The sequence below is a fragment of the Akanthomyces muscarius genome, assembly GCF_028009165.1.
Source record: "Akanthomyces muscarius strain Ve6 chromosome Unknown contig_18, whole genome shotgun sequence".
Classification (NCBI taxonomy): Eukaryota; Fungi; Ascomycota; class Sordariomycetes; order Hypocreales; family Cordycipitaceae; genus Akanthomyces; species Akanthomyces muscarius.
The window spans coordinates 1,279,968-1,305,558 of NW_026611618.1; the positions used below are offsets into that span (position 1 = coordinate 1,279,968).

Here is a 25,591-nt window from a genome sequence, read left to right on the forward strand (position 1 = left end):
GCAACCAATTGGCCACCAATCCACGTAAGCAGGCTAGAGTCTTGCCGGCCATCCGTCTTCCACCAAGACCAATTCATCAAGCTTGGCTTGTGCTTGATATCATACAAGTGCCAATTTTTCCAAGGGCTTCATGGATCAGTCATTCTTGATCTCAGAGTTTGACCGGCTGGTTAGCGAGGGTCTGGTCCTGTACGACGACAAGCAGACTCTTGTGCAGCAGCAAGACGGTGGCTTACCTGTAAGTTGCTCCAACTTTCCACATGGGGCCTTTTCATCTCGTCCGCGCACTAGACTGACACTTTGCCAGTTTCAGTTTGTCCTTACCTCTGCTCTGAACAAGAAGCCGACGGCTGCTACTGCCGGAGAACAATCCAAGGAGCTGGTCGAGAACAAAGTGCGCCCCGGAAGCGACATTGACACAAACGGCTACGAGGTTGGCGAGGTCGGCGGCTCGCATCTTCTCGTCGCCAACAAGTTCTGCTATGCGCGGCCACACTACCTGCTCCTGACCAAGGATGGCTATTGCCGGCAGTATGAGCCGCTCAACAGAGCCGACCTCACCGCCGCCTGGTCTCTCCTCTGCGGCCGTGGCGCCGACAACTTTGCTATCTTTTTCAACTGCGGCAAAGGAGCTGGATACAGTCGGCTGCACAAACACATGCAACTGATGCCAATCCCAGTCAATACCTTTGCGTCTTTTCTGGATTCGGCAGATGGCGCCGAGCCGGACGTTCCTTTTCAATGGTTCTACCAGCGCTGCTCGAACTCGAGCCCAGCATCCGCCGACGACGTTGTCGAGACCTATGACAAATTGCTGAAGCAAGCTACCGAGGCTCTAGCCACATTTCAGGACTGCGAGAAGGACGACTTCCCCGGAGCTGCCTGCTCCCACAACGTCATAATGACCGCACGATGGATCGTCGTGATTCCGCGTCGCAGACCTTCTGTCCGCGCCGAATCTGGAGCAAATGCCATGGGAATGCTGGGATACATTGCCGTGTCATCGCAAGCAGACATTGATAACTGGACGGATCAAGGGCTCTGCAACTTGCTTCGCCAGCTAGGCGTGCCCAAGTAATGATTCACTTTAGCGAATTTAGGGAGCCGCGGATGGACACGACAGACATGACCGGAAGGAAAATACACGATAGAGTTTCACTTAGACTTCTGGATCGAGATAGAAAATCACTTGTAAGGGATCGACATATGCACCAAAATAACAGAGAAGGGAAATGGTATGAGCATAATTAGACTATAGATTCGTTGATATATATACTCATCAACTATGGCCCGCCATAGTTGCACATTCAAATAAAATATAGACATGTATCATAAAATGATATGTACAGAGACTTCGGAGACCTTGACAGCCCGCTAAGCCGTGGCGAATCGCGGGTTGATTCTGTCCTGGAACACAACTGTTCCGTTGAGGAAGACTGTGCCGCTCTTGAGGATTGGTACACGACCCGGGTGAGTGCCATTGGCAGGATTGTTGACAACTGTGCCGTTTTCGTAAATAATGCCATTCCACAGCGGTATAATCTTCTTCGGGCTGGAATCAGGCTGCAGACTCATCACAAACGTATTCTCTCTCGGCAGAAGCGGCGAGCGCTGCTTGCTAATGTCGCAGTTTTCGCTTATCATGTACAGGTTCATGCCGATGGCTAGAGTGTACATTTCGGCGCTGAGCTGATCCCAGCTGTGGCGCCCGTCGACGACGACACCGATGTAGTCGACCAGCGCGACGGTGGGGAAGACCTCGGGGCTCATGTTGTTCAGGCCCATCCAGTACAGAGCAGGATTCGTCGGCTGGATCGCCATCTGCTCAATGGTGAGCGCCGTCGTCGTGAAGGGGTCCGCGCTGATGATCCACTGGCCGATGAGGAACTGGTCGTTGTTGAAATTGCCTGACCGTCCGACAGTTTTCCACTTTGTCGTCTGGTCGTTGGCGACCTTTTCGGTGTCGGGCAGGTTGGACCAATTGTCCCAAACATCCATCATTTCCGTCTTGTAGATACCATCTCCAATAGAGTCGTGGGGAACGTCATCTTTTAAGTTTGAAGTGTCGAGCAAGAACAAAACACAGCCTTTGCCGCCGTTTTGGTCCATGAAGTAGGACGCCTTTTGCTTGTTGAACTTGGTGTTCATGTCAAGATTGCCGCAGCGGTTGTTGACGCCCTTGAGCTTGCCGAAGAACTCGTTGACCATGTCGGCTGTCCAGTAAATGGGCCCAAAGCTGGGGATATTGCGGATGCCAATTAGGTACCGAACACGGAAAAAGACAAGTTCGCCGGGATTCTCTGCAGTGAACTGGTTGACTTCCTGAATGACTTCATCAAGAGCCTCCCCGCTGTTGCCAATGGCGACATCGGCCTTTTCGTTGTTGACATGCAGGATCCAGTAGCCGTACTTGCTGGTGTCCGTCGCATTGTGAACCGTACCCACACGCAAATCAAAGAGACGCGAGCCGGCGCGCAGTTGATCGTAGATGGTAAGGCCCTGCGTCTGAGTATTGGGCGCAGAACCAAGGGAAGCTAGATTGCCGCTGATTCGGCTCATTCCCGCGTCATGTGTACCAGGAAGGAACAGGTGCTGGACTTGACGATCTTTGATAACATCATAAATTCCCTTCATCCAATTCCCAGGGCCATGACGGAGGGATGCTTTGAAACCGTAAGAGTCACTACCAGTGATAACGAGCGTCACCGGGGACTCCTTGCCAGGATCAGAGTACTCGCGCTGGCCAAGGCCCATCCCGCTCAAATCGAAAATAGTCCGGCGAGGGTAGTCATCAGGGATATGGGTGGTCGTGCGGACCATGAACTTCTTGTTGGCTCCCTGAATGGAATAATACGCCTCGCCATTGTCGTCGACGTGGTTTTTGCCAGCCTTGGAAGTATACTTGGCCACATTTTGGCGTGAGCGGCCCTGGGGAATGTCATCCCAGTCGAAAATGTCCATCTGGTACGAGTGGGTGGCTCCCTTGTCCAGGACAAAGCGGTGGGGGGTGAGGTTGACGATGGTGATGTATTGCTTGGCCGGGAAGCCCACCTTTCCAAACGGAATGAGTGCCCATGGCTGGTAGCTGCCAGCTCGGGGCACCTCGGGGCTGTAGGTTCTGTCTTCTTTTTGGCAACTGCTGTCTCTGGAAGAAAGGTTCTGCTGGCCACTGACGAGCACGAAGCTCCAAAGGCTGGCAACAAGCGCCGATAGCGCGAGGTGTCTCATGGTGACGCTGTATTTGGGACTGGAAACTGCAATCTACCAGAAACAGGAAACGCTACAAGACAGGAACCAGCGCTCACGAACTGTATATATAGCTATACAGTCAGGATACCGAAGCATCACATGGCCAGGGAGACAGGAGCTCTTTACTCTGCGCGAAGAGCGCAGCTCTATATAAGACTGCCAAGAAACCATCCGGGCTGACTGACATTGCCGCATGAACGAGCGGGAGGTTTAAACTACCGATTTGGCAGGTGAAGCAACCACGCACCGGCATGTAGGTGCCAGTGCGCCATTGCAACAATGGGATTTGGCAAATTGAACCCTTGCATGTTCATGGCGGGCAGCTGTTAGTGCCAGGGGATTGCGGTCAGCATCGACGCTGTCGGACGCTTCCTGGAGCGTGACTGGTGGATGGAGACAGGCGCAACGCTAAAATGGGCCACGGCGCCACCTGAATGTCCCATTGTGGGCGGGCCTCTTGGATGCCGAGCATCAAGTGACGCCGAGCAGCGCCCGTCAGACGACAAAATCGTTGCTTTTTGGCTTTGGAGTGTTGAACTGGGCTTGCTGGAGGCTGTCGTGGTTGTATTCTCGTGAGAAGTCTGTTTCCCGTTGCACGGTGTTGACAGCTGACGGATCACAAAACTTACAACCCGTTGAAAGTAGGATGGGCAAATATGCTTCTGGCACATATGTACGGAACTAGAAAATGCAGGATCGCCATGGCGGAGCGGATCGTAAGTTGGACACGGCTTGGGAGAGGAGCTCGGTTGCCCATCTTGCCGACCAGGATCTTGCCAGTCAGAGTGTGGTTTTTTCCCACCGACACAAAAGTGCGCTTTTCCCTTGCAGATGGGTTTCTCTTCCTCGTCGCCGCCTCTCTTCCTCGTCGCCGCCTCTCTTCTTCTGACTTGCATCGCTAGTCTCCCCGCACGGTGGCGCACAATCCCAGCGACCAATCTCCGACCAGAACAGGGCCTTCCCGTCCTGGCAGGGGCCGTTGTGGGCTGAACTCTACAGTTCCCTCCCTGCATGCCGATCGTCTTATTGGCCCAGCACTATTCGCGTATCGAAGTCCTGCGCTGAAAGCCAAAAAAAGGAAAATTGGCAACTGATCGAGGCGTAGGAACGCCGAGGCAGAATCGAAAGGATAACCCACGTTGCCGGTGAAGCAAAAGGGTACATGTAAATGCGAATACGATCGAGTTTGATGCGCACAAAATCGCCCGTTCCATTGTGCCCTTGTCATGCAGCTGGTAATATTGGCGTGCTGCATGCAAGCCACTTGTGGCCGGCCGCACATGGTGCGTGGTGCTAGCATGTGATGGGTTGGGTAACGGCCAATGACAGCAGATGAGCATTGCAACGACTTGGCATGGTAGGCCTTGCACTTTTGCAAACATGGATTCAACGAGGTGTTTTTGACCACGAAGTAAAAGGGGTGTTGACAGCTTGAATAATCTTGTGCAACAGAATTGTACGCTCGGTGAGGTTCCTGAATTGCTTGGCACTGGTAGAAGCTTACACGTTGGTCCACATGGTTGGCTAAGAGAAACATACCGAGCTTCGGCCCGGTATTCTGCAGGGACGAGAAAGTCATTTCCTAAAGACTTTGATTTGAAGTCGGGCATCTAATTGCTTAACTTTTGATGCCGACCAAAGTTGGGCATCGAACTGGTTTGGCTTTCACGCAATGCCCCTGTCTTTAAAGAATGCCTTTGGATCTGGCTCGCGACCCAGAAACTCGGTCAGATACTTCAGCTCATCCATCGTGCCGCCCCGTTCCAGAATAATGTGACGATAGCGCCGGCCCTGTGATTTGCTCATCGGGCTCTGCTTAAAGGCCGAGTAAAACATGTCCGCCGAGAAGACCTCCGAGAAGAGGTAGCCGTAGTAGCCAGCGTCATAGCCTGTGATGAAGTGATCGATAATCAGATGCCCATGACCCCATTCCCTGTATCGTGTCAGTTATTGGGGTTTCCAGTTCCAAAGAAAGACATGCACGCGCATCGACTCACACTCCCATTCCATCTGGACCGTGGAGGCCCGTAAGCTCTTCTCTCAGCTCGTTCCAAATCTTGGCGCAGTTCATCGCCTTGACGTGCTCCTGCGACTCGCCAGAGTGTATCACCATGTCGAATAGCGCAGTGTGGACACTGTCCCTCGCTGAAAGCGCCGCATTCATGTTTTTGGCCGCTACTAGCCTCGCAATCATTTCGTCTGGGATCGGCTCGCCTGTGTCCCAGCGACCCGAGAGGCGCTTCAACACGCTCGGTGTCCAGCACCAGTTCTCGAGCATCTGGGAGGGGGCCTCCAAAAAGTCGGCCTCTACGTCTCGCGCCCGTGCGTAGGTCGACTTGGTGGCGAGGGTATGGATGGCATGGCCGAGCTCGTGGAAAATGGTCACGACGTCGTGGTGCTTGAGTAGCGCTGGCTTGGCGGCGCTGGGCTTGGGGAGGTTGCAGATGAGTACCGTCGACGGATAGAACTCGCTGCCGTCCTCATTCCTGAAGCCGGATTGCAGAGTGAAGCATGCGTCGTGGCTGTATTTGTTGTCGCGTGGTTGTAGATCGAGATAGAGATAGCCACGGAATCCGCCACCAGCTTCATCGTCGTCCCAGACACTGTAAATGCTCGCATCTGGATGCCATGCAATGTCCTCAGATTTTCCAGTGGGACTGATCCTGGCACGATCGGCTTCGCTTAGATGCACAAAGACAAAGCCAAACAACTCCTCAAAGACTTTGAGCATGGCACTAAACGTCAGCTCTGCAGGAAAGTATTGTGATGTCGCCACCTCGTCAACACTGAACTCTTTGCTCCTTCTCACCCGGCTGTAAAAGAGTTTGTCCCAAAAATATAGTTTTCCGTCAAATAGAGCGCCGCGTTCCTCGCAGTCCTTCTTCTTGTAGCTGAGAAGAGTGGCAATGTCTGCTTTGACGCCGTCTTCCGTTAGATCTTTGATCTCCTGGAGCATTGCATTGACTCGTTCCGGAGTTTTTGCCATACGACCACTGATTCTGAATTCAGCATGGTTCTTGAAACCAACCAGGCGTGCCGCTTCGTCGCGCAACTCAATAATCTTCTGGAACAACGGGGCATTCACATTTGCCTGGTAGGGTGATCAGTTCCATCATCGTACCGTTGTCAATAACAAATACGCACCCTGTTAACCACTGCAAGCATATATGTCTGTCTTGTAGCCTCGTGAACGGCATATGTGTAGAGCGGGACCAAATGGTCGTATTTGAACGTCACTTTGACTCTGCCCTCATTTTCACCGGAGCCCTGTTCTAATCCAGCGATCTCGATATCATCTTCGGGAATTCCTTCCAGTTCTTCTGGCCGAAACCACACAGCGTCAGTGTCTTCGTCCAAAATCTTTTGTGCAGATAGGCTCAGGCTGCTGATTTCCTTTTGCACCGCTCTAAAGCGCTCGCGATCGGGCCCTGAGGGTAGCAGAAGCCCATTCCGGACGTTGCGTTGCCACTCCTTCTCAAGCAGGTGGAGGCTCTCCCCGTCTAGACCTTGGCTGTGTCGGGTGGCGTATGCTGCGTCAATGAGGGTAAATAGGTCCTCACGCGTGTTGCATTCGATATCAAACTCGTCAATGAGCTCCTCAACTTTGCGAGAGGCGTCTCGGAGTGAAGAATCGGGAGATGCCAGTTGATAGAATCCATTTACCCACTTAACCTTGTCGGCCTCATTCTCGCTCAAGAGAATGGGCTTCATAACCGTCTCGAATGTAGCGGTAGCAGGAGTGACCTCGGCAACGATTTTGTCAAGTATTACCCGATGGCGCTCAAAAACACCATTGATGGTGGCGAGGACCGACTCGGCCGTGCCATTGAAACACGGAGGAGGCTGCGGAGGGCTCCTGTACTTGGCTGATTCCATCGTGCAGTAACTTGATGTGGAAAAGCAACATGAAGCGAGCTGTCGGTCGATAATAGTCAGAGGTAAAACATTGCTATTATATAGCAAACGCGGCTGTTTATAAATTTGAGCCTGTCTTCAATTAGAAGCAAGGCACTACAAATAAGGCTGTCATCCAACTCGGCAGTGCCCGCTTGCCTGCCTCTGTACAGCCTCAAACTACGCTATCCTGCATTGTGTGTGGGGCGCCAGCCAACTGAGCAACATTGAGTTGACTCATTTGTGAGTCAACATAGGAACTTGTGTAGAGATCTTTACTCATCACGAATAGGGCTTTGTTGACCTCTCAAATGTTACTAGAAGCTGGACAAAAGTGTGCCACATTAAAAAAGATCAGCCACAGGGAACGAGAGTAAAAGCTGCACCTCGTTTGACTACAGAGAATTATCTAAATTTTACTTTCATGCTGAGATGATGTTGCTGTGAGCCCCTGCGGCTGCCGGCCTTTCTTGGTGCTGCGTATTTCTCTGACTGTTTTTGCGAATTCCGCCTCCACGTCGTGTTCTGACAGCCAAGTGAGATCCGGCCGGTTCTTCAATCGTGTAATCAAAGCCTTATCTTCAGCTTCCACAGAAGAATATGCCGAGCCATTCTTCTTCAGGGACTTGGGGACGATATGCAATAGTTTAGTGACATGCGGTCGCCTCGTTCTGTCGTATAGCGTCAAGGCATGTTGAATCTCGGCAAGGTGCAAGGGAATGCATGCTGTTCGCGATTCCAATACATGTTTGAACGCAAGGCCAAGCGCAAGCGCATCATTCAACGCCAAAGACCCCCCGGCAGCAAACGCGCCGCCGTGAGTATGCGCTGCATCACCAAGGAGTGCTACACGAGGCGCGGGTAGCCAGGTAGGCAGAGCAGTCCCAGCGTAATTGGGGAACAAGCGCACGTTTGGCGTCAGCTCAGTCAGACGTTTTACTACCGGGTTCCAGTCTTTGTATCTCTCCCTAAAGAACTCGACGTTACCGGCCTGATTCCAGGTGATTGCCTTGTCGAGCTCCGCGCCGCTTCGCAAGTCTTCATAGGCGCCAACTGTAGTGTACTGGTTCTTTCCGAGCTTGGAAGCAAAAAAGGAATCTTTGGGGCCCCACTGCAACTCGTAAGTTCATATTCTAAAGGTATAATGGCATTGTACTTACCCAGTGAACGGCATCGAGTGGCAAGTCGGGTATCTTACCCTCCAACATAGATGCATCAAATGTTGACCGCATGAAGACCTTTCCGGTAAATTCCAAATGATAATCTGGTAGCAGAGATTGTCTCACTTTCTAGACTTCTATTAGTGTTGACGCTTACAATGGGACGTGGCGATGCCACGAACAGATCGGATGCCGTCGGCGGCAATTAAAATGTCGCCATGTGCCTCTGTGCCATCCTCAAAAAAAAGTACGGCATCATTTTGATTGACGTCGGCTCGTGCTATTCGTTTGTTGAGATGAATAGAGGACTTGGGGACATGGCCGAGGAGCGCGGCGTGTAGATGGCCGCGATGAAACCTGGTCGTCAGGTGGCGGCGGTCAGAGACCTTGGTGTGAGTGTCCACAGAAACAACCTGATTCGACTTCCAGTGCCTGCAAGGGTTCAGTAAAGATACGCGAGGAGAATTTTCAGCTCCTTTATACCGATAAATCTGCGGAATTCCACTTGGACCTCTGAAGCCAAGATCGTCGCTCAGGGCCTCGTGTACACCTAGTCGTTCTAGCGTTCGCATGCCCTGTCATTTTGTAAGTTCTTCCGCCCCTGCTCATTTCTTCGTGACGACGGATAATTTATGCTCACATTTGGGCTGAGTGCGATGCTGGCGCCGATTTCCTGCAGCTCGGGAGCTTGCTCATAAATCTGGATGTCGAGGTTTGGTATGCCGGACACACGCGCGAGTGAGATTGCCGTCGCCAGGCCACCTATCCCGGCGCCCGCAATCAGAACACGGAATGAGGGGGCGTTTTCTGCCATTGTTACGATGAATGGCAGAAATCGCGAAACAGTGAGACTAAAAGGGTTACAACAAGGCTCGGAGTAGCTATTGCATGCGCGACAAGGCTCACGAATAAGCCGGAATGCGACCTTGTTAGCTCATCAGGCTGCCCCTCACTTCGAAGCTGGCAAAATAAATATGCAGACCAGCAAGAATAAAAGGCTGTCGATGTCAAGTCGCAAGGAAGTCATTCTCCATGAAATTTTGACTACCCATTTGTTGCCGGCGCCCTTTACACGGCAATTGTCCAGTCTCGAACTGTGTTTGTGAGCGACTCCCCATCACGTCAACGCCTTGGGTATGGCGTGCGGCAACCAGTAACATAAGAGTGTGCAACTTACAATAACCGGTGCACAAATCGACACAAAACATATGTTATTTGTTATCTCTGTCTTTGGCCATTCCATAGGCGCTAGAACTCTTGTTGCTTTGGAGTATATCGCAGTCCACCCTGCAGTCTGTCATCCGTCACGTCTCCCGAGACCAGAGTGACACTCTTCTCGCGGCCATTTGAACTGACACTGGGATTTACTAGTGCATACGCGTTAATCAACCCATTCAGTCGGAATTTCGGTCGTTCGAATTCGCAACTGGCATATTTCACGATTACTACCTACTGGTGCCCGGATCTCGCCCGGGCTCTCGTAGAAGTGCAACATGATGGAGACCCCCCAGAAAGATACATATGAGGCAACAACGGCGCAGGCTAACATCGGAGACAATAATGGCATAACTGCAGATACGCTGAAGCTCCCAGACCGATATGCCGACGAGAGCTACAAACTTTTCAGTGAAATCAAGGCCACGGAACCAACGCCAGAAGAAGCTACTAAAATTCGCGACAAACTTCTCTGGCGCATTGTGCCCTTTCTGTGCATCGGATACCATCTAATGTTTCTAGACAAGCAAACAGTACGCTCTGGGCCTGATGAGGGAGGCATTCCCAAAACACAAGACTGATTCCTGATTGTGCGCACAGCTTGGCAGCTCTGCAATTCTTGGCATTTTCAAGGACGCACATTTAAATGCCAATCAGTACAATTGGCTGTCATCCATCTTTTACTTTGGGTACATGATTGCAGAGTTTCCGCAAAATTGGGCGTTACAGAGGTTTCCTGTGGCCAAATGGCTCGCTGGTAACATAATTATCTGGTACGTCCATCGTCATCGTCGCGCGTCATGTACACACAAGTACACACGCAAGCCAAGGCACTCACGTACAAAATTTCAGGGGCGCCATCGTACTACTTCACATTCCTTGCAGCAGCTTTGCATCCCTCTTTGTCGTCCGATTTCTCTTGGGTTTGGCCGAGGCCTGCATCGTGCCTTCGTTTCTGCTCATCATGTCCATGTTCTTTACATACCAGGAGCAGGCTGTGGTGATGCCAATCATGTGGTCAATCGGCAACGCGAGCCCGGTTACAAGTGGCTTGCTGTCATATGTGACTTTGCACATTCATACCGACCACTTTGCATCGTGGCAATGGCTCATGCGTAAGTATCGGCGTCCGCTCCGAAGTCATTCTTCACGAACCGCCTCTTTAACAACCTCATAGTTCTTTGTGGATTTATGACCATAATATTCGGTGTTTTCGTCTACTTGCTGCTGCCCGACAGTCCGCTCTATGCTCATTTTTTGACACCTGAAGAGCGCGCAAAGGCAATCCTTCGAATCAAGGAAAATCATTCTGGCATTGAGCAGAAGCGCTTCAAGAAAGAACAGTTTATCGAGGCCATCAAGGATCCAAAGACTTGGCTTTTTACAGCACATGCCCTCACGCAAGAGATGGCGAACGGAACCACAAACCAGTACTCACTACTCATCAACTCCTTTGGCTTCTCGGTTCTGCACACGACGCTGCTCGGAGCCGTCCTCGGAGCTCTAAACTTTTCTTGGCTAGCGATCACTGCCATTGTACTGCGCTACACCAAAAATTGCCGCGCGTGGATATCCCTTTTCGCATACATACCCACTGCGCTTTCAAGCATTCTTTTGCTGAGTCTGCCTTCAAACGATCGCTGGGGACTGATCGTTGGCATTTGGATCCGCTCTGCTGTTGGCGTCCCATACGCTGTCGTCATGATTTGGGCGGCCAATGCCTCTGCCGGCCACACAAAGAAGACTACTGTCATTGCCCTATATCACGTCGCTTACGGTGTGGGTAATATCATCTCACCCCAGCTTTTCCGCCCGCAATGGAAGCCGCGTTACCGCCCGACCTGGATCATTCTCTTGGTGGTTGCCGCCATAGTACCCGCAATCTTCGTCGGGATTCTGCGTGTCTACCTTGACCGCGAAAACAAGCGCCGTGACAAAATCGAGTTGGAAAATCGAATCGAAGATAATGGTGTTGTTGAGACGGTCAATGCCGATGGCATTCAGGAAAGACAAATTGTCGACAGGAACCAGCTCGACTTGACTGACAGACAGAACTTAAAATTGTAAGTCAACTTGCACTGTGGTCCGAACTTCTAGCTTACGACAATGCAGCCGCTATGTGTTATAGAGAAGCCAATACACAATTCAAGTTTGCTTTTAAGATTGCCCTAGACTTTACGACCTTCCGCCTTTCTGGCATTGACAACATAAATGCGAAAAATGACTACGCCTACTCCCAAGCTAACTAGTGTCCACAGAAGAGTTCGTGGTAAAGCAGATGCATCAAGGCCGTCCTTGATAAAGAACTCTCGGCTAGCATCACTGCCATGATGCGCCCACTTCAGGCCCACAACTTTGAAGGCGAAATCCTTCTGGAAGCGAATATTGTAATATGGCGCTGGGTGAATGTGGCGTCCCCGTTGAGCCATATCTCGCGTTGATGTGAACCAGGTATATGTGGTGCCGTGGAGATTTCGAAGCGTAAATGCGTCTCCCCTTTGTCCCTGAAATGCAATCCTTAGATCACCTTTTTCCGAGAAAATTTCGACAAAAAAACTTCCTGCTGCGTTGTGATATCTTCCTTCCAACTCCTTTTGTTTTGTGGAGGGTGTTGTGTCGCCAACTTTAATGCCCTCAAATTTCTGAACGGTGCTCAGGCGTATGGCTTTGCTCGCATCAGCGGCATCTCTGGCCAGCGCAACATAGTCAGTTTCCGAACCAATCTCAAATAGTTCTTCTATGATGAGCTGTGCAACCCAATCCGGTGCGTCGCAGAAGCCGTAACCATTACTGAGCACAACCACGCCGCTGGGCGTCTTGGGACAGAGGTAGACGGCAGAGGTCGCGCCTGGGAGGTTTCCTTGGTGGTACAGGGCTAGCCGCGGCTTGTTGATGAGAGGCATCTGGGAAAGTCATGGATTCAAACCCATGGCACCCAGAGTGCCAGGGAGCTGGGTACGGATCCAGCCCAGTCCATAGAAGCGCTCCAAGATTGACATCTCGCTGTCTTTCATAAATGCTTTCCCAGAAGTTATCACTGAGAGTCCTTTGAGCAAGTGCTGGGAAGGACAAGCATCAGCCGTTCTAGAAAGTTGCTGCAGCATAGCAGCGTAAAAAACAAGAAGGTCATTCACCGGGCTGCTAATCCCACCCGCAGCAACCATTGTCGTCCCAGGCACAAAAAAAGAAGCATTATTTCTTACGGCGGTCCCGTCTTCAGTGACGAGATACGTCTTGGCCACATCGCAAGACTGGCTGTCATTGAAGCTCAGACCCGTCCTAGAAAGGCCAAAGGGCCGAGCGATCCTAGACTTGAGAAGCGAGCTGTATGATTTCCCCGTAAGAGCACCCATGGCGAGGCCAACTATCGCATACCCCAGGTTATTATAACTCCACTCCGTACGCAATGGGTGAATAGTAGGTTGTGAGCCAAACATAGGAAGGATACAAGAGTCATTCAAGAGCGGCTGCGCATGCCAGTACAGGGATTCGCCACCAGTGATGCCTGTTCTATGCGAAGGCAAGTCTAGCGGAGTAGTCCAGTTCGTGACCTCTGCTGATGTACTGTGGGAGGCGGGAAGAATCTCGCGGATGGGCGAAGACCAGTCTGCCAAGCCCTCGTGGACGAGCGATCCGTAGATGAAGGAGGTGAATGACTTGGAGAGTGATGCAATCGGGTATATGGTGTTGCCTGTAGTTGGCTTCTGGCCTGAGACGTCTGAATGACCGTATTTATGGCGAAAGACGACTTATCCTTCGTGAACTACTCCGACTGATAGGCCTGGAACACCAGAGATGGAGGCGATCATGTCGAGTTTGGGGATAACGATGGAGGATCAGACAAATTTTCGCTTGTTGTCGTTGTTGTTGTGGCAGTCTGTGACTGATACCGAGTGGGCAGAAAAGTTAAAGCGCGGTACCAAAATGTCGCTGCTCTGTATTTGAAAGTGGAATTTTGCAAATGGAGAGGGGCGCGGTTGGATTATGTGCGTCTCAGTATCTGGCAAAGAGCCTGACGCGCACAGTGTTACCGAGTACGGGCCGTAGCGCCTGTGTAACCGCAACAGGACGAGCAAATACAAAATGAAAAAGCGAGATAGTTAGGAAGTATTGATGAAATTGAATAGAATCGTAATTGTCACTGCCATCCGGATTCAAGCTCTTCATTGACACAAAGTACTCCGTTCTGTAATCAGGCTAGACACCATTTTAGGAATCCTTCTTATCAACAACGTCCCGCAAGTACGTTTTTGCATCCGTCATCTTGATGCCTCTCTCATAGTTGATGGTCTCCTCCATCTCCCATGCCACACCGACCCCGTGTGCAAAAGTCTCCCTGTACTTGACCATGACGTTGGGATCTTGCCTGAGCTGCTGCGCCAGAACGTCCAAGTCCCAGAGCTCCTTGTGAAACTCTTTGCCATGGTGCGCATCAACAAGATCGCCCACTTTCTTGTACGACAGCGTGTCGCCTGCCACAAACACGACCTGATTTTTGATGCCCTGTGGGTCGAGCATCACGTCGGCCGTGACCCGGCCAATGTCTTCCGGTGTCGTCAAGGTGATGCGGTTGTCCCAGCTGCCGAGGCCGCGCACAGTGCGCTTGTCCAGGTCGACGACGCCAAACGCCGCCAGGAACAGGAAGCTCATGAACAAGCCCGTCGACACAATCACCCACTCGGTCTCTGACTGCGCGCGTAGCAAGCGTCGCACAGCGAGCTGCTCGTCAAAGAGATCCTGCGAGCTACCCTGGCCGATCTTGTCATAATCCATACCAAACTGCCATGGGAAATATCGCTTAGCCCGTCCCTGACAGGCCGCCTCGGCCAGTTTCGTCTGCGTGCCGGACGGAAGCTCCATCCCGGTACAGCTGACCACGATGTCGTATTTGCCGAGAATGGGCGCCAAGTCATCCACAGAGGCACTTGACACATCTGCAGTTTCAAATTCGATGCCTAGACTCTTGAGATGAGCGATCTTAGCAGCTTTTTCTGTGTCTGTCGAGTCCAAGGAAGCTTGGCGAAGAAGCACCGCGAGCTTAGTCGAAGGCCGCTTGGGGTGCTGCGCCAGCGCCCGAAGCACCGCCAGGCCAAGCTCTCCTGCGCCGAGTACGAGGACTTTGTCGGCCATCTTGATTGTCAACTGAACTATTAAAGAAGTGCAAAATTGAGGTGCTGAAATGATTGTGATGTGAGGAGTGAAGTAGAAATGCGGCGTGGATTAGTAATTAGGCTCTGAAGCCGGCTTTTAGAAGATGCAGCTCTGCACATCATGTCGGAGTTAAGGATGCATGTGAAATAGTGCGGTGATACGGAGAGTCCTTTAAAAAAATCGTTCTATGCAGATACATTTCTATTGGATTTTCATAAAAGCGTATACCGGTAAATCTATTTCGGTAATCGCATCTCGTATTCCACCATGGTATCGTGTTTTGAGTCCAGCCTGCAAAGCGTCTAGCTTTCGGAAGCAGGGACTGTCTTCTTGTTGGCGAAACCGACAGCTAGATTGGCGCGGTCAAAAACAACAAACTGTGCCTTGATGAGAATATCACCAATCACCGAGAAGGGGAGGCCGGCAGATGTCTGCAAGCCACCGTAGCAATATGTGTCGTCGAAGCGCGCATAGTTGATGTAGTGGCCAGGGATGCGGCCGCGGTATTTGTCGCCGACGCCAAACACAAAGTCGGGCGGGGTCAGCTTGCAGGGAAACATCATAGTTCCCGTCCTTCTCTCAAAGTATGAGCCAGGCAGCTTGCTGTAATATTCATCGACAATGTGCTGAGGAAACATCACGAGGGACGTGCCCGTGTCCACGATGCCGACAATGGTTTCATTATTGTAAGAGTCCCCGCCAAGCTGGTAGCCAGTGAGCTGAACTTCCCAATAAGGCGTAAGGATGTTGATGGGCGTAAAGGCAATATCACCGATATACTCGGACTTGTTGATGTAGCCAAAATTGTAGTTGCCCGGCATACCCTTTTGCAAGTTGGCTGTGAAAAGCGGCTCGGCGAGGGAGTCCTTAATGTTGTCCAAAAAGGTCAACTGTTTGTTAGGTCTGACTGTGTTTGCGGAGCTGCTGCCCATGCCCATAATTCCAGAGAAGAAGGTGTCACTGGCAATGTCCTCGGAAATAACCTGGGCAACCTGGACGGCTTGCTTGTTGGAGCCCACGGGGCCAATGGCAGCGCGATCGGTGTAAACTGAGCCTTGGGCACCTGAGCCATCGCCATACTTGATTCTCCAGCTCTCGCCGCGAAGAAACTTGCTAGTGTTCGACTTTTCTGGATGGTAAATCGTCTGGCCCTGAAGCTCATCTTGAGGAGTTTCCGAGGAGAATACCCATCTATTACACGCGTTAGTCAATCTCATTAATTCACACCGGGGAATTCACAAGAGCAGCTTACAGGTCTGAAGAACCAGTGTCCAAGTTCAGTGGAAGAACTTGAGGCGGTGTGCCCAAGCTCACTGGAAGCACGTATTCGGAGTCGACGTCTGGCGCAGGTATGGCCTCGGCAAACACGGCGGAAGGATTCTCTGATTGAGGAAAATGGTTAGCGAGTTGCCAGACATGGAAAATATTTTTTCGGGATTTCAAATTCACCGGAAGATAATGCCTGGAATTTAGCTTTGAGCACAGGCTGCAGATCAATGACTGCCTTGATGTGATTTGGTACAGCCTTTGCGTATCGCGCATAAACGCGTAGCAAAGCGTCTGTCGGGTTAACGCCTTTGAACTTTTCATTGCGCATCTGCTCAAGGGTAAACTGCTCATTCCCGCCCGTAGAATTCGAAGCAGAGCTCCATTGGGCCGCAGAATACCCTCCTTCCACTAGGGCCAACGTGGCAACGAGAGTCGTCGTCTTCATGTTGAGAGGCGTATCCTGTCTGACGGGGAGATCGACGTGATGGCACGGACAGCTTCGATAAACCCTCAGCCTTTGTCAGTGAAAGATGAACAACGCTCTTCAACAGCTGAAGCAGCGCGCGGGACTGCGGCCTCCTTTTAAAGATTCTGCATGTTTCGCGCCCGAGACATGCTCCTGCTCCTGCCTGGCTTGATCCTTTCGTGGCGCGTAAGTGGACCGCAGGGGGCGAGCACAATCGCCATACTGGCGACTGGTAGCTGCGAGGTTGGCACGCACAAAGAAAAGGAAATCTGGACAGCGAGGAATGCTATTCATACAGTAAGAAGGAAGCCCTGTGCAGATCCAGGGGAAATGGGCACGTCGGCCCATCATGTCTCGCCACTGTGCAGCGGCAAAAGGGTGACGGGTGAGACATGGGGCTGGAGAATAGACCAATGTAAGCGGCGCATTCGTGACGGAGGGAGACAAACAAAGTCAATCTTTCAAATCGCGCCCTGGCAGTTTTCTGGATAGTCCGAGACATGGCAAGCAATTCATGCCTACTGATAGATACAGAAATGATGGTGCCTACGGGCTATAGCGTGGCTGGAAGGCTAAGTCGGCGCCGTCTATGAGCACGCGAGGCAACGTCAGCATACCGCGCAAAAGCTTGGCTCGACTAGCGCATCTTTTCGGTCGCAGCTTGTCTCATGGCCGATGATAAAAATGCACCCATTCAACAATTTGGACGAGAGGAGGATGCGATCTCTCGCTCGGCATTGCCGGCGACATCGGCCAAAGTGCGATGACGGAGAGAGCTGCAGGTCGTGCAGGTCGCGTGCGACACGGAGCAAATGTGCGGGGTTTGTCGATGCGGGCATTTGTAGGATCTTGTACCAGCAGAGTTGGCATCGACAACCGTAATCATGCGAGTCTCGAAAGCCATCATCATCATCATCATCTCTTCAGCGGCAGCTGCGGCCAAAAGTGCCGAGACTGTAGCTCCATGTGTTAGTGGTGGTCTACCTCTTTGATCCGCGGACAGATTCACCTCTCCGTGCGACTGTCTCGGGCAAACTTACCAGTGAAACTAACAGGTTGCTTAGTGTGCATCGCTTCAAAATGCCCCAAACTTGGATGGAAAGATATACTTGCCAAATTCGGCATCCTACAGGGCGCGCCTCGACTCGTACTGGTCGATCAACGCCGCACTGCCACCATGGTGCATGGTTCTACCAAGCTCATCAGAGGACGTCTCTGTCGTTATTAAGACCTTGGCTAAGCACCAATGCCATTTTGGAATCAGAGGAGGAGGGCATGGCCAGTTTCCACTGGCAAGTAGTGTCGAGTCTGGCGTTACGATCGATTTTGGTTAGTCGCCTTTCTTCCTGCTCTACCTAGCAGAGAATACTAATCACTGCCTGCACAGGCAACATGAACTCTACCACATGGAACCCCGAAACGAAGCTTGCATCGGTCGAGCCTGGTAGTCACTGGCAGGCTGTGTATGAGACTCTTGCCCCTTTCGGAATCGTGGTAGCGGGAGCCCGCGTTGCCGAAGTTGGGGTCGGCGGCTACCTCACCGGAGGAGGTCTCTCATTCCATCAATCATCTCATGGGATGGGTTGTGACAATGTCACCAACTTTGAGGTTGTCTTGGCCAGTGGAGAAATCGTCAATGCCAACGCAAGTTCGAACCCAGATCTCTGGAAGGCTCTCAAGGGTAGCAGCGGCAATCTCGGCCTCGTCACCCGTTTTGACATGTATAGTATCGAGTATGCTGATCAGACAAAGCCCGTAGTTTGGGGAGGAACTGTTCGTTTTCCGGAGTCATCCGGGCATGAGATCGCCGACGCCATGATCGACTTCACAGATAACATACACAAGGACGAGAACAGCTCCACCATTCTGGCCTGGGCGTACGACCCTGAGAGGTCGACTGGCCCCGTCATCTCCGCCGCCATCTTCAATGCAGAGGCAAGAGTAAAGCCAGCTGCATTCGACGGCTTTTACTCTGTAGATGGCATGTCAAGCGACAACACTCGAGTGGCTACTTTGACGGAGCACACGGCAGACCTGGGGTTCGGACTCGACGCCGGCTATCAGTACGTCAATTTTGTTCCCCCTCTTTTTGTGCTTTGCATCACTTTGCTAATAATCTAATCGTATCAGCGATGTCTGGTATACAGGTGCCTTCCAAAGCGACGCCCGACCCGTGAAGTTTGCCGCGGACAGATTTGCCAAGCTGATCCAAGAACTCGAACAAGTAGCCCCATCGCCGGTATCTGGACTAACGACAAGTTTGTTGTTTCAGCCTCTATCAAAGTCAATGACTGACAAGGGCATTCGAAATGGTGGCAATGTGGTCGGACTGGATCGCTTCACTGCTAAGGCCAACGGTGTTCTGGTGCTTCTCATAGCAGCTGTCAAGGATGCCGAGTCAGAGAAGCTGATCGAACCCAAACTGGCGAAATTCATGGATGATGTGGACGCCTACTCCGCCGCGCTCAGGCTGAAATGGGAGTGGAGATATCTCAATTACGCTTCTGGAATGCAGGACGCCGTGGCCAGCTACGGGACAAAGGTGATCTCCAAAATTCGAGCTGTGGCAAACAAATACGATCCTCAGGGCGTTTTCCAGAACCTACGAGCGTCGGGATTTAAAATTCCCATGGATATCACCAAAGATGAGCTCTAGCAAATCCGCGAGGGAGCCGCGATGATGATTGGAAAATAATTCGGCATCATCGCGTGGGCCCCTTATGCAGGCAACTACACGGCATCTACAAAGCGTGCATCTTATGGACATCATAAACATGATCATTTATGCTTCAATGGCGTGACTATTCCTCTGCCGACTCGTGTTTAATTTCATCTGAACATCGCCCAGGGCTAGCTAGCCTTGTCACGACCCCTGGGCGTTTGGAGCATTACCCGCTCCGTGCGGGCCGTGCCCAATAGTGTCCTACCATCCAATCTCCCGAAATGACCACGGAGCTGCCATTGCGGTGACTGGGCATGGGTAGCTAGGCAATACCTGATGCTATATAAAAAAAGTCCGGGCGCAGCAGTCTCGGTTGTGTCCAAGCGAAGAAATAAACCGGGGACTCTGTACATGAGACGATGTCTTAACTACTATGGAGTTGTAACGAACGACTTTGTTCAAAGAAGATTCCATCGCAGGCGATAAGGATAGCAGATCGTGGCTGACGAACCTCTCAGGTCCTATATCTCTAGACTGTATTTTACGCTTTTTAAAGAGCAGCAGTAAGCTAGCCCTAATACGTTTCTACGACGACCACCTCTGCTTCTATTACCACCATCACGCTCTGTTGCCTGTGCTAGCTCTGCTGGCCATGCCGATTCGATTCTAATTCATCTCTATTTGGGCCGTATTGACAATGAGTGCTAATGAATCAAGCTGGCGCAGGGCCATTGTTCGCAAAAACGGTGGTAATTTAAGACGCAGGCTCGTCACCTTCCAGTTTCAGCCACCTCACCCCACTGGGCTGCGGCCAACTCCATCCAGACCGGCGAACCCATCCGAGCTATTTTGGTAGACATGGAGACGACCTAGCACCTGCTAGCCGGGTTGCGAGGATGGCTCGAGACTGTATAACTAGACGATCCTCTGCCAGCATGGGAAACCACTGTGTGTCGATCCCCAAGGCACGATCTCATAGCCATTTGCCAACATGCGTCTGCAACTGAGCGCCTTCACCGTCTTTCTGAGCCTGACCTCGGCGGCCTCAGCCTCGTCACTCGGCTCAATAACCGAAGGCGTCGCTGGAGCCATCATTGGTACTTTGGGGGCGGCTGATGGAAAGTCTGGCAGTGACAGCCCGGTCCCTCTTCGACGAAGCATTACCGAGCTTGCTGCTGAAGCAGGTCCCCAATGGTAAGTGCAGCCCAAGTCTAAGAGACGCGATTCCAATTTAACATGATGTCCCAGGGATCTCTACCTTCAGGCTCTGCGATCCATGTACGACCGCGACTCGAAAGACCCGGAGTCCTTCTTCCAGGTTGCGGGTAAGATGCTAGCGTGTATCTGAAAATAGCTACGTGGATTGACTGACACGATCCAGGCATCCATGGCCGACCGTTCATGCAGTATAACAACGCGGGAGCGATGAACACCAACGGTTGGGGTGGCTATAGCACTCATGGAGTACGTCTTGCCCACGCAGAACCTCTCCTCTGCCGTGCTAATAAGTGTTAAAGGAGAATTTGTTCATCATTTGGCATCGACCTTTTGTCGCGCTGTTCGAGGTAAGCATTGTAGCCCTGTCTGCTCATTCCCAAGAAGTCGCACTTACAATGCTTTTTTTTTCCGCAGCAAACACTGGTCAAGGAGGCCAAGAACCTGGCTGCCAGCTATCCCGACGACCTGCGCTCCATTTACCAAAAGGCTGCCGACGACTTGAGGGCTCCGTACTGGGATTGGGCTCTCGAGCCACGGCTCCCCAGCGTGGTGCTCCCGGAAACGATCGAGGTCAAGGTGGCTACCAAGACTGGCGTTGTCGCAAAGAGTATCGACAACCCGCTGTACACGTACAGGTTCCCCAAGGAAGTGATGCAAGGCCAGTACGGGGCGTTTAATACGTACGACCGCATGTACCGATGCCAAAACCCGGAGCAGGCGAACCAAAACCTTTACAGCCGCAACTACAAGTCTTGGCTGGTGAGTCGCGCCGTGAATCACTTGGAACACACGAGCTGACTTGTTTCTTGCCGTAGTATGATACTTATGCAATGGCGAAATCGTTTTCAGAATTTGCTACGACTGCGAGCAAGGGTGGCAGCCTGGAAGGTGTCCACAACGCTATCCATTGGGACTCCGGCTGCGGCGGCCAGTTCATGGATTCCCAATTCTCTGCTTTTGAGCCTCTGTTGTAAGTTGCCTTTGCATGTCGCTTTGTCTCGGCCTCATACTAACATCTTCATTAGCATGCTGCATCACTCCAACGTTGACAGGCTTTGGGCGTATTGGCAGGCCATGCACCCTGAGGCGTCCACATTCAACGGCGCTTACCAGGGCCTCTCGCGCTTTAACACTTTCGCCGGAACCATGATCGGACTCGACTCCCCACTGCAGCCATTTAGACAGATCAATGGTGACTGGCACACGTCTCGCTCGGTCAACTCCATCACGACGTTTGGGTATTCGTATCAGGGCCTCGAGTATTGGACAAAGTCGGAAACCGAGCTGCAGCAGAGCGCTATCCAGATGATCAACTCGCTGTATGGCCCAGAGCAGAAACAGAAGCCTAGCACTTCGTCGGCGCCACCAAAGTCTACGCAGACAAACAAACAGTCCACCAGCACACAGTCGCCTGTGACTAGCAGCAGCAAATCGACGCGGTCGACCAAGCAGTCAACCAGCACCGTCTCCACCGAGACAAGCAGTGCACAGTCGGCTGAGAGCAATGGCAAGCAGTCGACCAGCACTCAGTCAACTGGGAGCAACAGCGTCCCATCGGCACAAACAACTGGCAGCCAATCAACGCCGACGAGAAATACCCAATCAGTGTCGACGAACAGCACCCAATCATCGTCGGCGGACATCAATCAATCAGCAGAGACTAGCAGCAAACAATCGTCGCAGACCAACAGCACCCAATCTAGCGAGACCGGCAATGTATCGACACAGACTAGCAGCAAGCAGTCGACCAGCACCCAGCTGACGCAGTCTCCGTCTGAGGGCGCCAGCACCGATATTCCGACGCCTTCGCCGCCTACGGCGTCAACTGGCAATTCGACTTCAAGCTCACAGTCAACGGTAGTCGCCAGCAGCCAGTCCAGCATTTCGTCGCCCTCACAAAAAATTGTGAGCTTGATTGCATCCTCTGCCGCCACGGCCGCTGTGCCAACGACTACTTCCGGGCTCGACGCACACCCCGACTTCAACACGACCGAGACCGGCGACTACAAGCGCTTCTACGCTGGCATCACCGTCGATGTGTCCTATCTCCCCGTGCGCCCATGCGCCATTGAAATCTCCATTGACATGTGGCACGCCGGTGGCATGGCCATCATGCAGATGCCAGAAAGGGGCGTCATTTACGACTCCATCTCGCTCTCCGACGCCATTGCCTCCGCAAAGTTGGGCAGCGTTCCCAACAATGAGCTGCTGAGCGAAATTACCTCGCGGCTGCATGTGACTCTTCGCAAGGTGAGAGGGGAACTTTGCCCGCTGTTCTGCAAAGAGAAAGTACTGACAAAGAAACCTCCAGGCTGATGGCTCGAGCATTGACGTGACCCAGATCTCTGGACTCAAAGTCGACATCGAGGAAGCCGATGTTGTTGCTCCCACTTCGGAGTTCGAACTGCCTCAGGTGGTCAAATCTAGCACTCACGTAGCGCTCGATAAGCCGGTTTCGGGCTGCGCCGCCCCTGCACAGTGAGAGCACCCAACCCAGAATTCGGGTTGTCAGTCATCTCGAATATCGATACTCCATCTTTTGGAGACGTCTGAAGAGAGCCTACCATTTGAGCTTTGTCACGATGTCCGGCAGTGTCTGGCCCAGGGACTTGGACTTTCTCTGCAGGGCGTTTTGATCTACGACAAGTAAGAGCTTACATAATTTTGTATAATTCCGTTTTTAAATGCATTCGCGCGGCCGAATTTAATATGTTTCGTATATAGCTTTACAATAGTAATAAGTCAATTATAGGTATCATCTGACCAGAGTCTATAGTCGTGAGGCTCCGCCGGGATCTGGAGCTTCCGAGTACGTTTAATCTCGGATGCGGCCGGCCCTAGATAACGCGCAGTTTTGAAGCTTGTTGCCCCGTTAGCAAGTCTTTGAGTCGCAATTGGTGGACTATTCTAGAGATACTTACCTCCAGTTTAGGTTGGCTTTCACCACTGCCTTGATGCCATCGATATACCTTTGCACCTCCGCATCGACTTCAGCGCCCCAGTGCGGGACAATCCCTTCGACTTCTTCCCACCGTCGATAGCAGCTCTCGAGGAGTTTGCCGACCGTGTCAAACGCCTGCTGCGCGGACAAGCCCCGAAGCTGACAAACTATGACCATGTTATGTGGAACACCTTCCGCCTATCTGGGGTCAATTTGCGGCTCGGTTGGGGAGGAAAACAGCAGGCAACATTTAACTGACCTGTTCTTTTTGATACGACAAAATGTCATTAGAACTATAATACCAATTGTCAGAAGGGCGCCAGTGTTGTTGAACGGTAGTAAAACGTACATTGCGACCATGTCTACACCGAGGTCTTCCAACTCCTGAATGCAAGGATCGTCGAAAACCTCATCTGGGAGTTGGAGATCATGGGCATATTCTACTAAGGGATAAAGTGGTCTGCACCCAGAGGACTCGTGCCGTAATGCGAGCATTTCCTCTAATGAAGGCAGTCGGTTTCCCAACCGGTCGTTCACTTGCATCAAAGCACCATGACAATAGCCTTGCATAGCGAAGGCAAATCTTCTTTGAACACCTGGCTTGTGTTAGTAGATAAAGGGCGGAAAGGGTTTCGGACCGACCGCACCAGCTGTTGTGCTCTAGTGCACCACGTTAGCAGGGGGCGCCTCGATCATATCGCGCAGTCATGACGAAGAGGCCTCTTACTGAAAGTACTCTCTCCACAACGCTGTCATGGGCTCTAACAATGTGTAATCGCTTTTCGTCTTGGCTGTTTTGCCCTAGCAGTGGCATCATCAAGCTTTCCATGACAATTCGGGACTCTTCCGGCAGGTCGCGAAGTCTTCCGTTGTCAAACACTGAAACAGGGCAAATTCTTAGCACAAAGCGTTGTAGCCGTTGAAAAGCTTTGCTTACTGTCGTCAAATGGGAAGACCTGCCAAGCAAGTCAGCGAGAGGTTCCACGACAGTGCCAGCGTGTGAGACAAAAAAGTACCACTGGCAGTTGGTCGTACATACCCAGTTACCCCAGTCACACAATGTGCGAAATCTCTCCGGGGGTGCCTCCGGTGCAGCGATTGCGCAAAAGTAAGAAAAGTCGCATTTGCTTATCTTCCTCGCCATTTTACTGTCAAAAGCGCAAACCCTGCCATGAGTCTTAGTATCAAATCGTGCACAGGGAATGAGGACACCAACCTGTTGATCCAATCTTCGGAGTCTGCCTTGACGGTTTCATAGTTTGGATTAATGAGCGGTTTATACTTCAGAAACGACTGAAACATGTCAGGAAGAAGCACTGTTGTTTGACGGGGGCTGCGGAGCAGCGATGGCTTTTGGAGAAGGGCTTGGTCGTTCATTTTTTTTTATAGCGGTTGTAAACGCAGGAATACTTTAGTTGCTCAAAAATTGAAAAAGAAGAAAGCCCGCAACCTTATAGTGCTAAACAAAGAGAGCGACAATGGACATTGTTTGCGTAATTGCCGGCGTTGCGGGGACCGCAGATCGAGACTCTCCGTTCTATTGGTCAAGACTTCCGAAAAGAGGCCCAGATAAGACTTCAAAAGCAGAGGTAAAGTAGGAGGCGGAAACTGTGTTCTACTTGAATGTTGCGCCTCATCTGTAGCTGATTTGTCATGATAGAGTCATGGCAAGCCCATGCTGGGAAGCGTTGTTGGCTAGAACCATCCCCGCGGCTATTTAAGCTCACTATTACAGCAAGACCAACGAAAAAAGAGCAAAGCTCCGTCCGATACTAAATCAACTATGTTAATCTAAATAAAGCATTTATGCACTATGAAAGACAATCCTACTGGAACTTGTCATGATTTTAGGCTGAACTCGGAGTGGCTGGATCGTCAGGTAATACCATCTGCCGTGGACCTCGACAGCGGGCGCTACAGAGTCCCAGCACCAATTAAAGCACAAATGGATCATCACGAGGAAAAGGTAGCATGTGTCTAAACTTCGGGCGTCTGTATCTTGCTTGTAACAATGCATGCTTGGCATGCTAGCATGCCAGGAAGTCTCCACCAAGTTGGTAGCATGGCTGGATTCTCAAAGACAGACCAACACTTGCCGCAACAAAATCAGCTGCTTTTCGCTGTGGTTTTTTCTTGCATTACATTTTCGCTATAACAATAGCATGTTTACGCGCTGTGCGAAGGGAGCAAACTTTCTTCAGACTAGCAGACGTCACATTGCAAGCGTGTCCGGACTGCATCCGGCCAGTTACAATGAAGATGTCTCATTGTGGGTGCGCATTTCTAGGTGGCCGAATATGTTCTTTGAGCGACTTGGGCGCCATCAACGGAATGGACGCCACCAACAATCCAACCCACCACACCAC

At 51.6% G+C, this 25,591-nt stretch overlaps 13 protein-coding genes across 15 annotated transcripts; 5 read left to right on the top strand and 8 right to left on the bottom strand.

Moving 5' to 3' along the window:
- Positions 1 to 130: 130 nt before the first annotated feature.
- On the top strand, positions 131 to 1,078 carry LMH87_008881 (uncharacterized protein; the record flags this gene model as incomplete). Its single annotated transcript, XM_056202123.1, has 2 exons — positions 131 to 238; positions 308 to 1,078. The coding sequence occupies 2 exons, from the start codon at positions 131 to 133 to the stop codon at positions 1,076 to 1,078; spliced, it is 879 nt and encodes a 292-aa protein (XP_056056717.1).
- A 296-nt stretch (positions 1,079 to 1,374) lies between these two features.
- LMH87_008882 (uncharacterized protein) lies at positions 1,375 to 3,228 on the bottom strand (the record flags this gene model as incomplete). Its single annotated transcript, XM_056202125.1, has 1 exon — positions 1,375 to 3,228. One exon carries the CDS (start codon positions 3,226 to 3,228, stop codon positions 1,375 to 1,377), a length of 1,854 nt encoding a protein of 617 aa, XP_056056718.1.
- Positions 3,229 to 3,528: 300 nt separating this feature from the next.
- On the top strand, positions 3,529 to 4,382 carry LMH87_008883 (uncharacterized protein; the record flags this gene model as incomplete). 2 transcript variants are annotated; one of them, XM_056202126.1, is made up of 5 exons in its annotated part: positions 3,529 to 3,574; positions 3,802 to 3,828; positions 3,895 to 3,965; positions 4,152 to 4,294; positions 4,355 to 4,382. In XM_056202126.1, 5 exons carry the CDS (start codon positions 3,529 to 3,531, stop codon positions 4,380 to 4,382), a joined length of 315 nt encoding a protein of 104 aa, XP_056056719.1. The 2 variants fall into 2 exon arrangements, with proteins under 2 accessions (XP_056056719.1, XP_056056720.1); XM_056202127.1 differs by lacking the exons at positions 3,529 to 3,574; positions 3,802 to 3,828 and adding an exon at positions 4,030 to 4,061 and having other exon boundaries at positions 3,938 to 3,965.
- A 532-nt stretch (positions 4,383 to 4,914) lies between these two features.
- Positions 4,915 to 7,125, bottom strand: LMH87_008884 (uncharacterized protein; the record flags this gene model as incomplete). Its single annotated transcript, XM_056202128.1, has 4 exons — positions 4,915 to 5,182; positions 5,247 to 6,159; positions 6,238 to 6,340; positions 6,394 to 7,125. 4 exons carry the CDS (start codon positions 7,123 to 7,125, stop codon positions 4,915 to 4,917), a joined length of 2,016 nt encoding a protein of 671 aa, XP_056056721.1.
- A 427-nt stretch (positions 7,126 to 7,552) lies between these two features.
- Positions 7,553 to 8,875, bottom strand: LMH87_008885 (uncharacterized protein; the record flags this gene model as incomplete). Its single annotated transcript, XM_056202129.1, has 4 exons — positions 7,553 to 8,254; positions 8,304 to 8,432; positions 8,486 to 8,735; positions 8,787 to 8,875. 4 exons carry the CDS (start codon positions 8,873 to 8,875, stop codon positions 7,553 to 7,555), a joined length of 1,170 nt encoding a protein of 389 aa, XP_056056722.1.
- A 921-nt stretch (positions 8,876 to 9,796) lies between these two features.
- LMH87_008886 (uncharacterized protein) lies at positions 9,797 to 11,646 on the top strand (the record flags this gene model as incomplete). The annotated part of the gene is made up of 5 exons (XM_056202130.1): positions 9,797 to 10,051; positions 10,119 to 10,291; positions 10,371 to 10,633; positions 10,696 to 11,581; positions 11,631 to 11,646. The coding sequence occupies 5 exons, from the start codon at positions 9,797 to 9,799 to the stop codon at positions 11,644 to 11,646; spliced, it is 1,593 nt and encodes a 530-aa protein (XP_056056723.1).
- Positions 11,647 to 11,686: 40 nt separating this feature from the next.
- Positions 11,687 to 12,421, bottom strand: LMH87_008887 (uncharacterized protein; the record flags this gene model as incomplete). Its single annotated transcript, XM_056202131.1, has 1 exon — positions 11,687 to 12,421. The coding sequence occupies one exon, from the start codon at positions 12,419 to 12,421 to the stop codon at positions 11,687 to 11,689; it is 735 nt and encodes a 244-aa protein (XP_056056724.1).
- A 1,306-nt stretch (positions 12,422 to 13,727) lies between these two features.
- Positions 13,728 to 14,648, bottom strand: LMH87_008888 (uncharacterized protein; the record flags this gene model as incomplete). The annotated part of the gene is made up of 1 exon (XM_056202132.1): positions 13,728 to 14,648. One exon carries the CDS (start codon positions 14,646 to 14,648, stop codon positions 13,728 to 13,730), a length of 921 nt encoding a protein of 306 aa, XP_056056725.1.
- Positions 14,649 to 14,971: 323 nt separating this feature from the next.
- On the bottom strand, positions 14,972 to 16,383 carry LMH87_008889 (uncharacterized protein; the record flags this gene model as incomplete). Its single annotated transcript, XM_056202133.1, has 3 exons — positions 14,972 to 15,860; positions 15,922 to 16,051; positions 16,119 to 16,383. The coding sequence occupies 3 exons, from the start codon at positions 16,381 to 16,383 to the stop codon at positions 14,972 to 14,974; spliced, it is 1,284 nt and encodes a 427-aa protein (XP_056056726.1).
- Positions 16,384 to 17,288: 905 nt separating this feature from the next.
- On the top strand, positions 17,289 to 19,060 carry LMH87_008890 (uncharacterized protein; the record flags this gene model as incomplete). Its single annotated transcript, XM_056202134.1, has 4 exons — positions 17,289 to 17,372; positions 17,469 to 17,733; positions 17,792 to 18,467; positions 18,535 to 19,060. 4 exons carry the CDS (start codon positions 17,289 to 17,291, stop codon positions 19,058 to 19,060), a joined length of 1,551 nt encoding a protein of 516 aa, XP_056056727.1.
- A 997-nt stretch (positions 19,061 to 20,057) lies between these two features.
- On the top strand, positions 20,058 to 22,766 carry LMH87_008891 (uncharacterized protein; the record flags this gene model as incomplete). The annotated part of the gene is made up of 8 exons (XM_056202135.1): positions 20,058 to 20,260; positions 20,315 to 20,391; positions 20,448 to 20,530; positions 20,584 to 20,631; positions 20,699 to 21,043; positions 21,100 to 21,254; positions 21,310 to 22,534; positions 22,596 to 22,766. 8 exons carry the CDS (start codon positions 20,058 to 20,060, stop codon positions 22,764 to 22,766), a joined length of 2,307 nt encoding a protein of 768 aa, XP_056056728.1.
- A 260-nt stretch (positions 22,767 to 23,026) lies between these two features.
- LMH87_008892 (uncharacterized protein) lies at positions 23,027 to 23,795 on the bottom strand (the record flags this gene model as incomplete). The annotated part of the gene is made up of 4 exons (XM_056202137.1): positions 23,027 to 23,144; positions 23,206 to 23,423; positions 23,485 to 23,518; positions 23,575 to 23,795. The coding sequence occupies 4 exons, from the start codon at positions 23,793 to 23,795 to the stop codon at positions 23,027 to 23,029; spliced, it is 591 nt and encodes a 196-aa protein (XP_056056729.1).
- Positions 23,796 to 23,831: 36 nt separating this feature from the next.
- On the bottom strand, positions 23,832 to 24,602 carry LMH87_008893 (uncharacterized protein; the record flags this gene model as incomplete). 2 transcript variants are annotated; one of them, XM_056202138.1, is made up of 5 exons in its annotated part: positions 23,832 to 23,885; positions 23,953 to 24,104; positions 24,163 to 24,181; positions 24,265 to 24,391; positions 24,442 to 24,602. In XM_056202138.1, 5 exons carry the CDS (start codon positions 24,600 to 24,602, stop codon positions 23,832 to 23,834), a joined length of 513 nt encoding a protein of 170 aa, XP_056056730.1. The 2 variants fall into 2 exon arrangements, with proteins under 2 accessions (XP_056056730.1, XP_056056731.1); XM_056202139.1 differs by lacking the exon at positions 23,832 to 23,885 and having other exon boundaries at positions 23,899 to 24,104.
- Between the last annotated feature and the right edge of the window lie 989 nt (positions 24,603 to 25,591).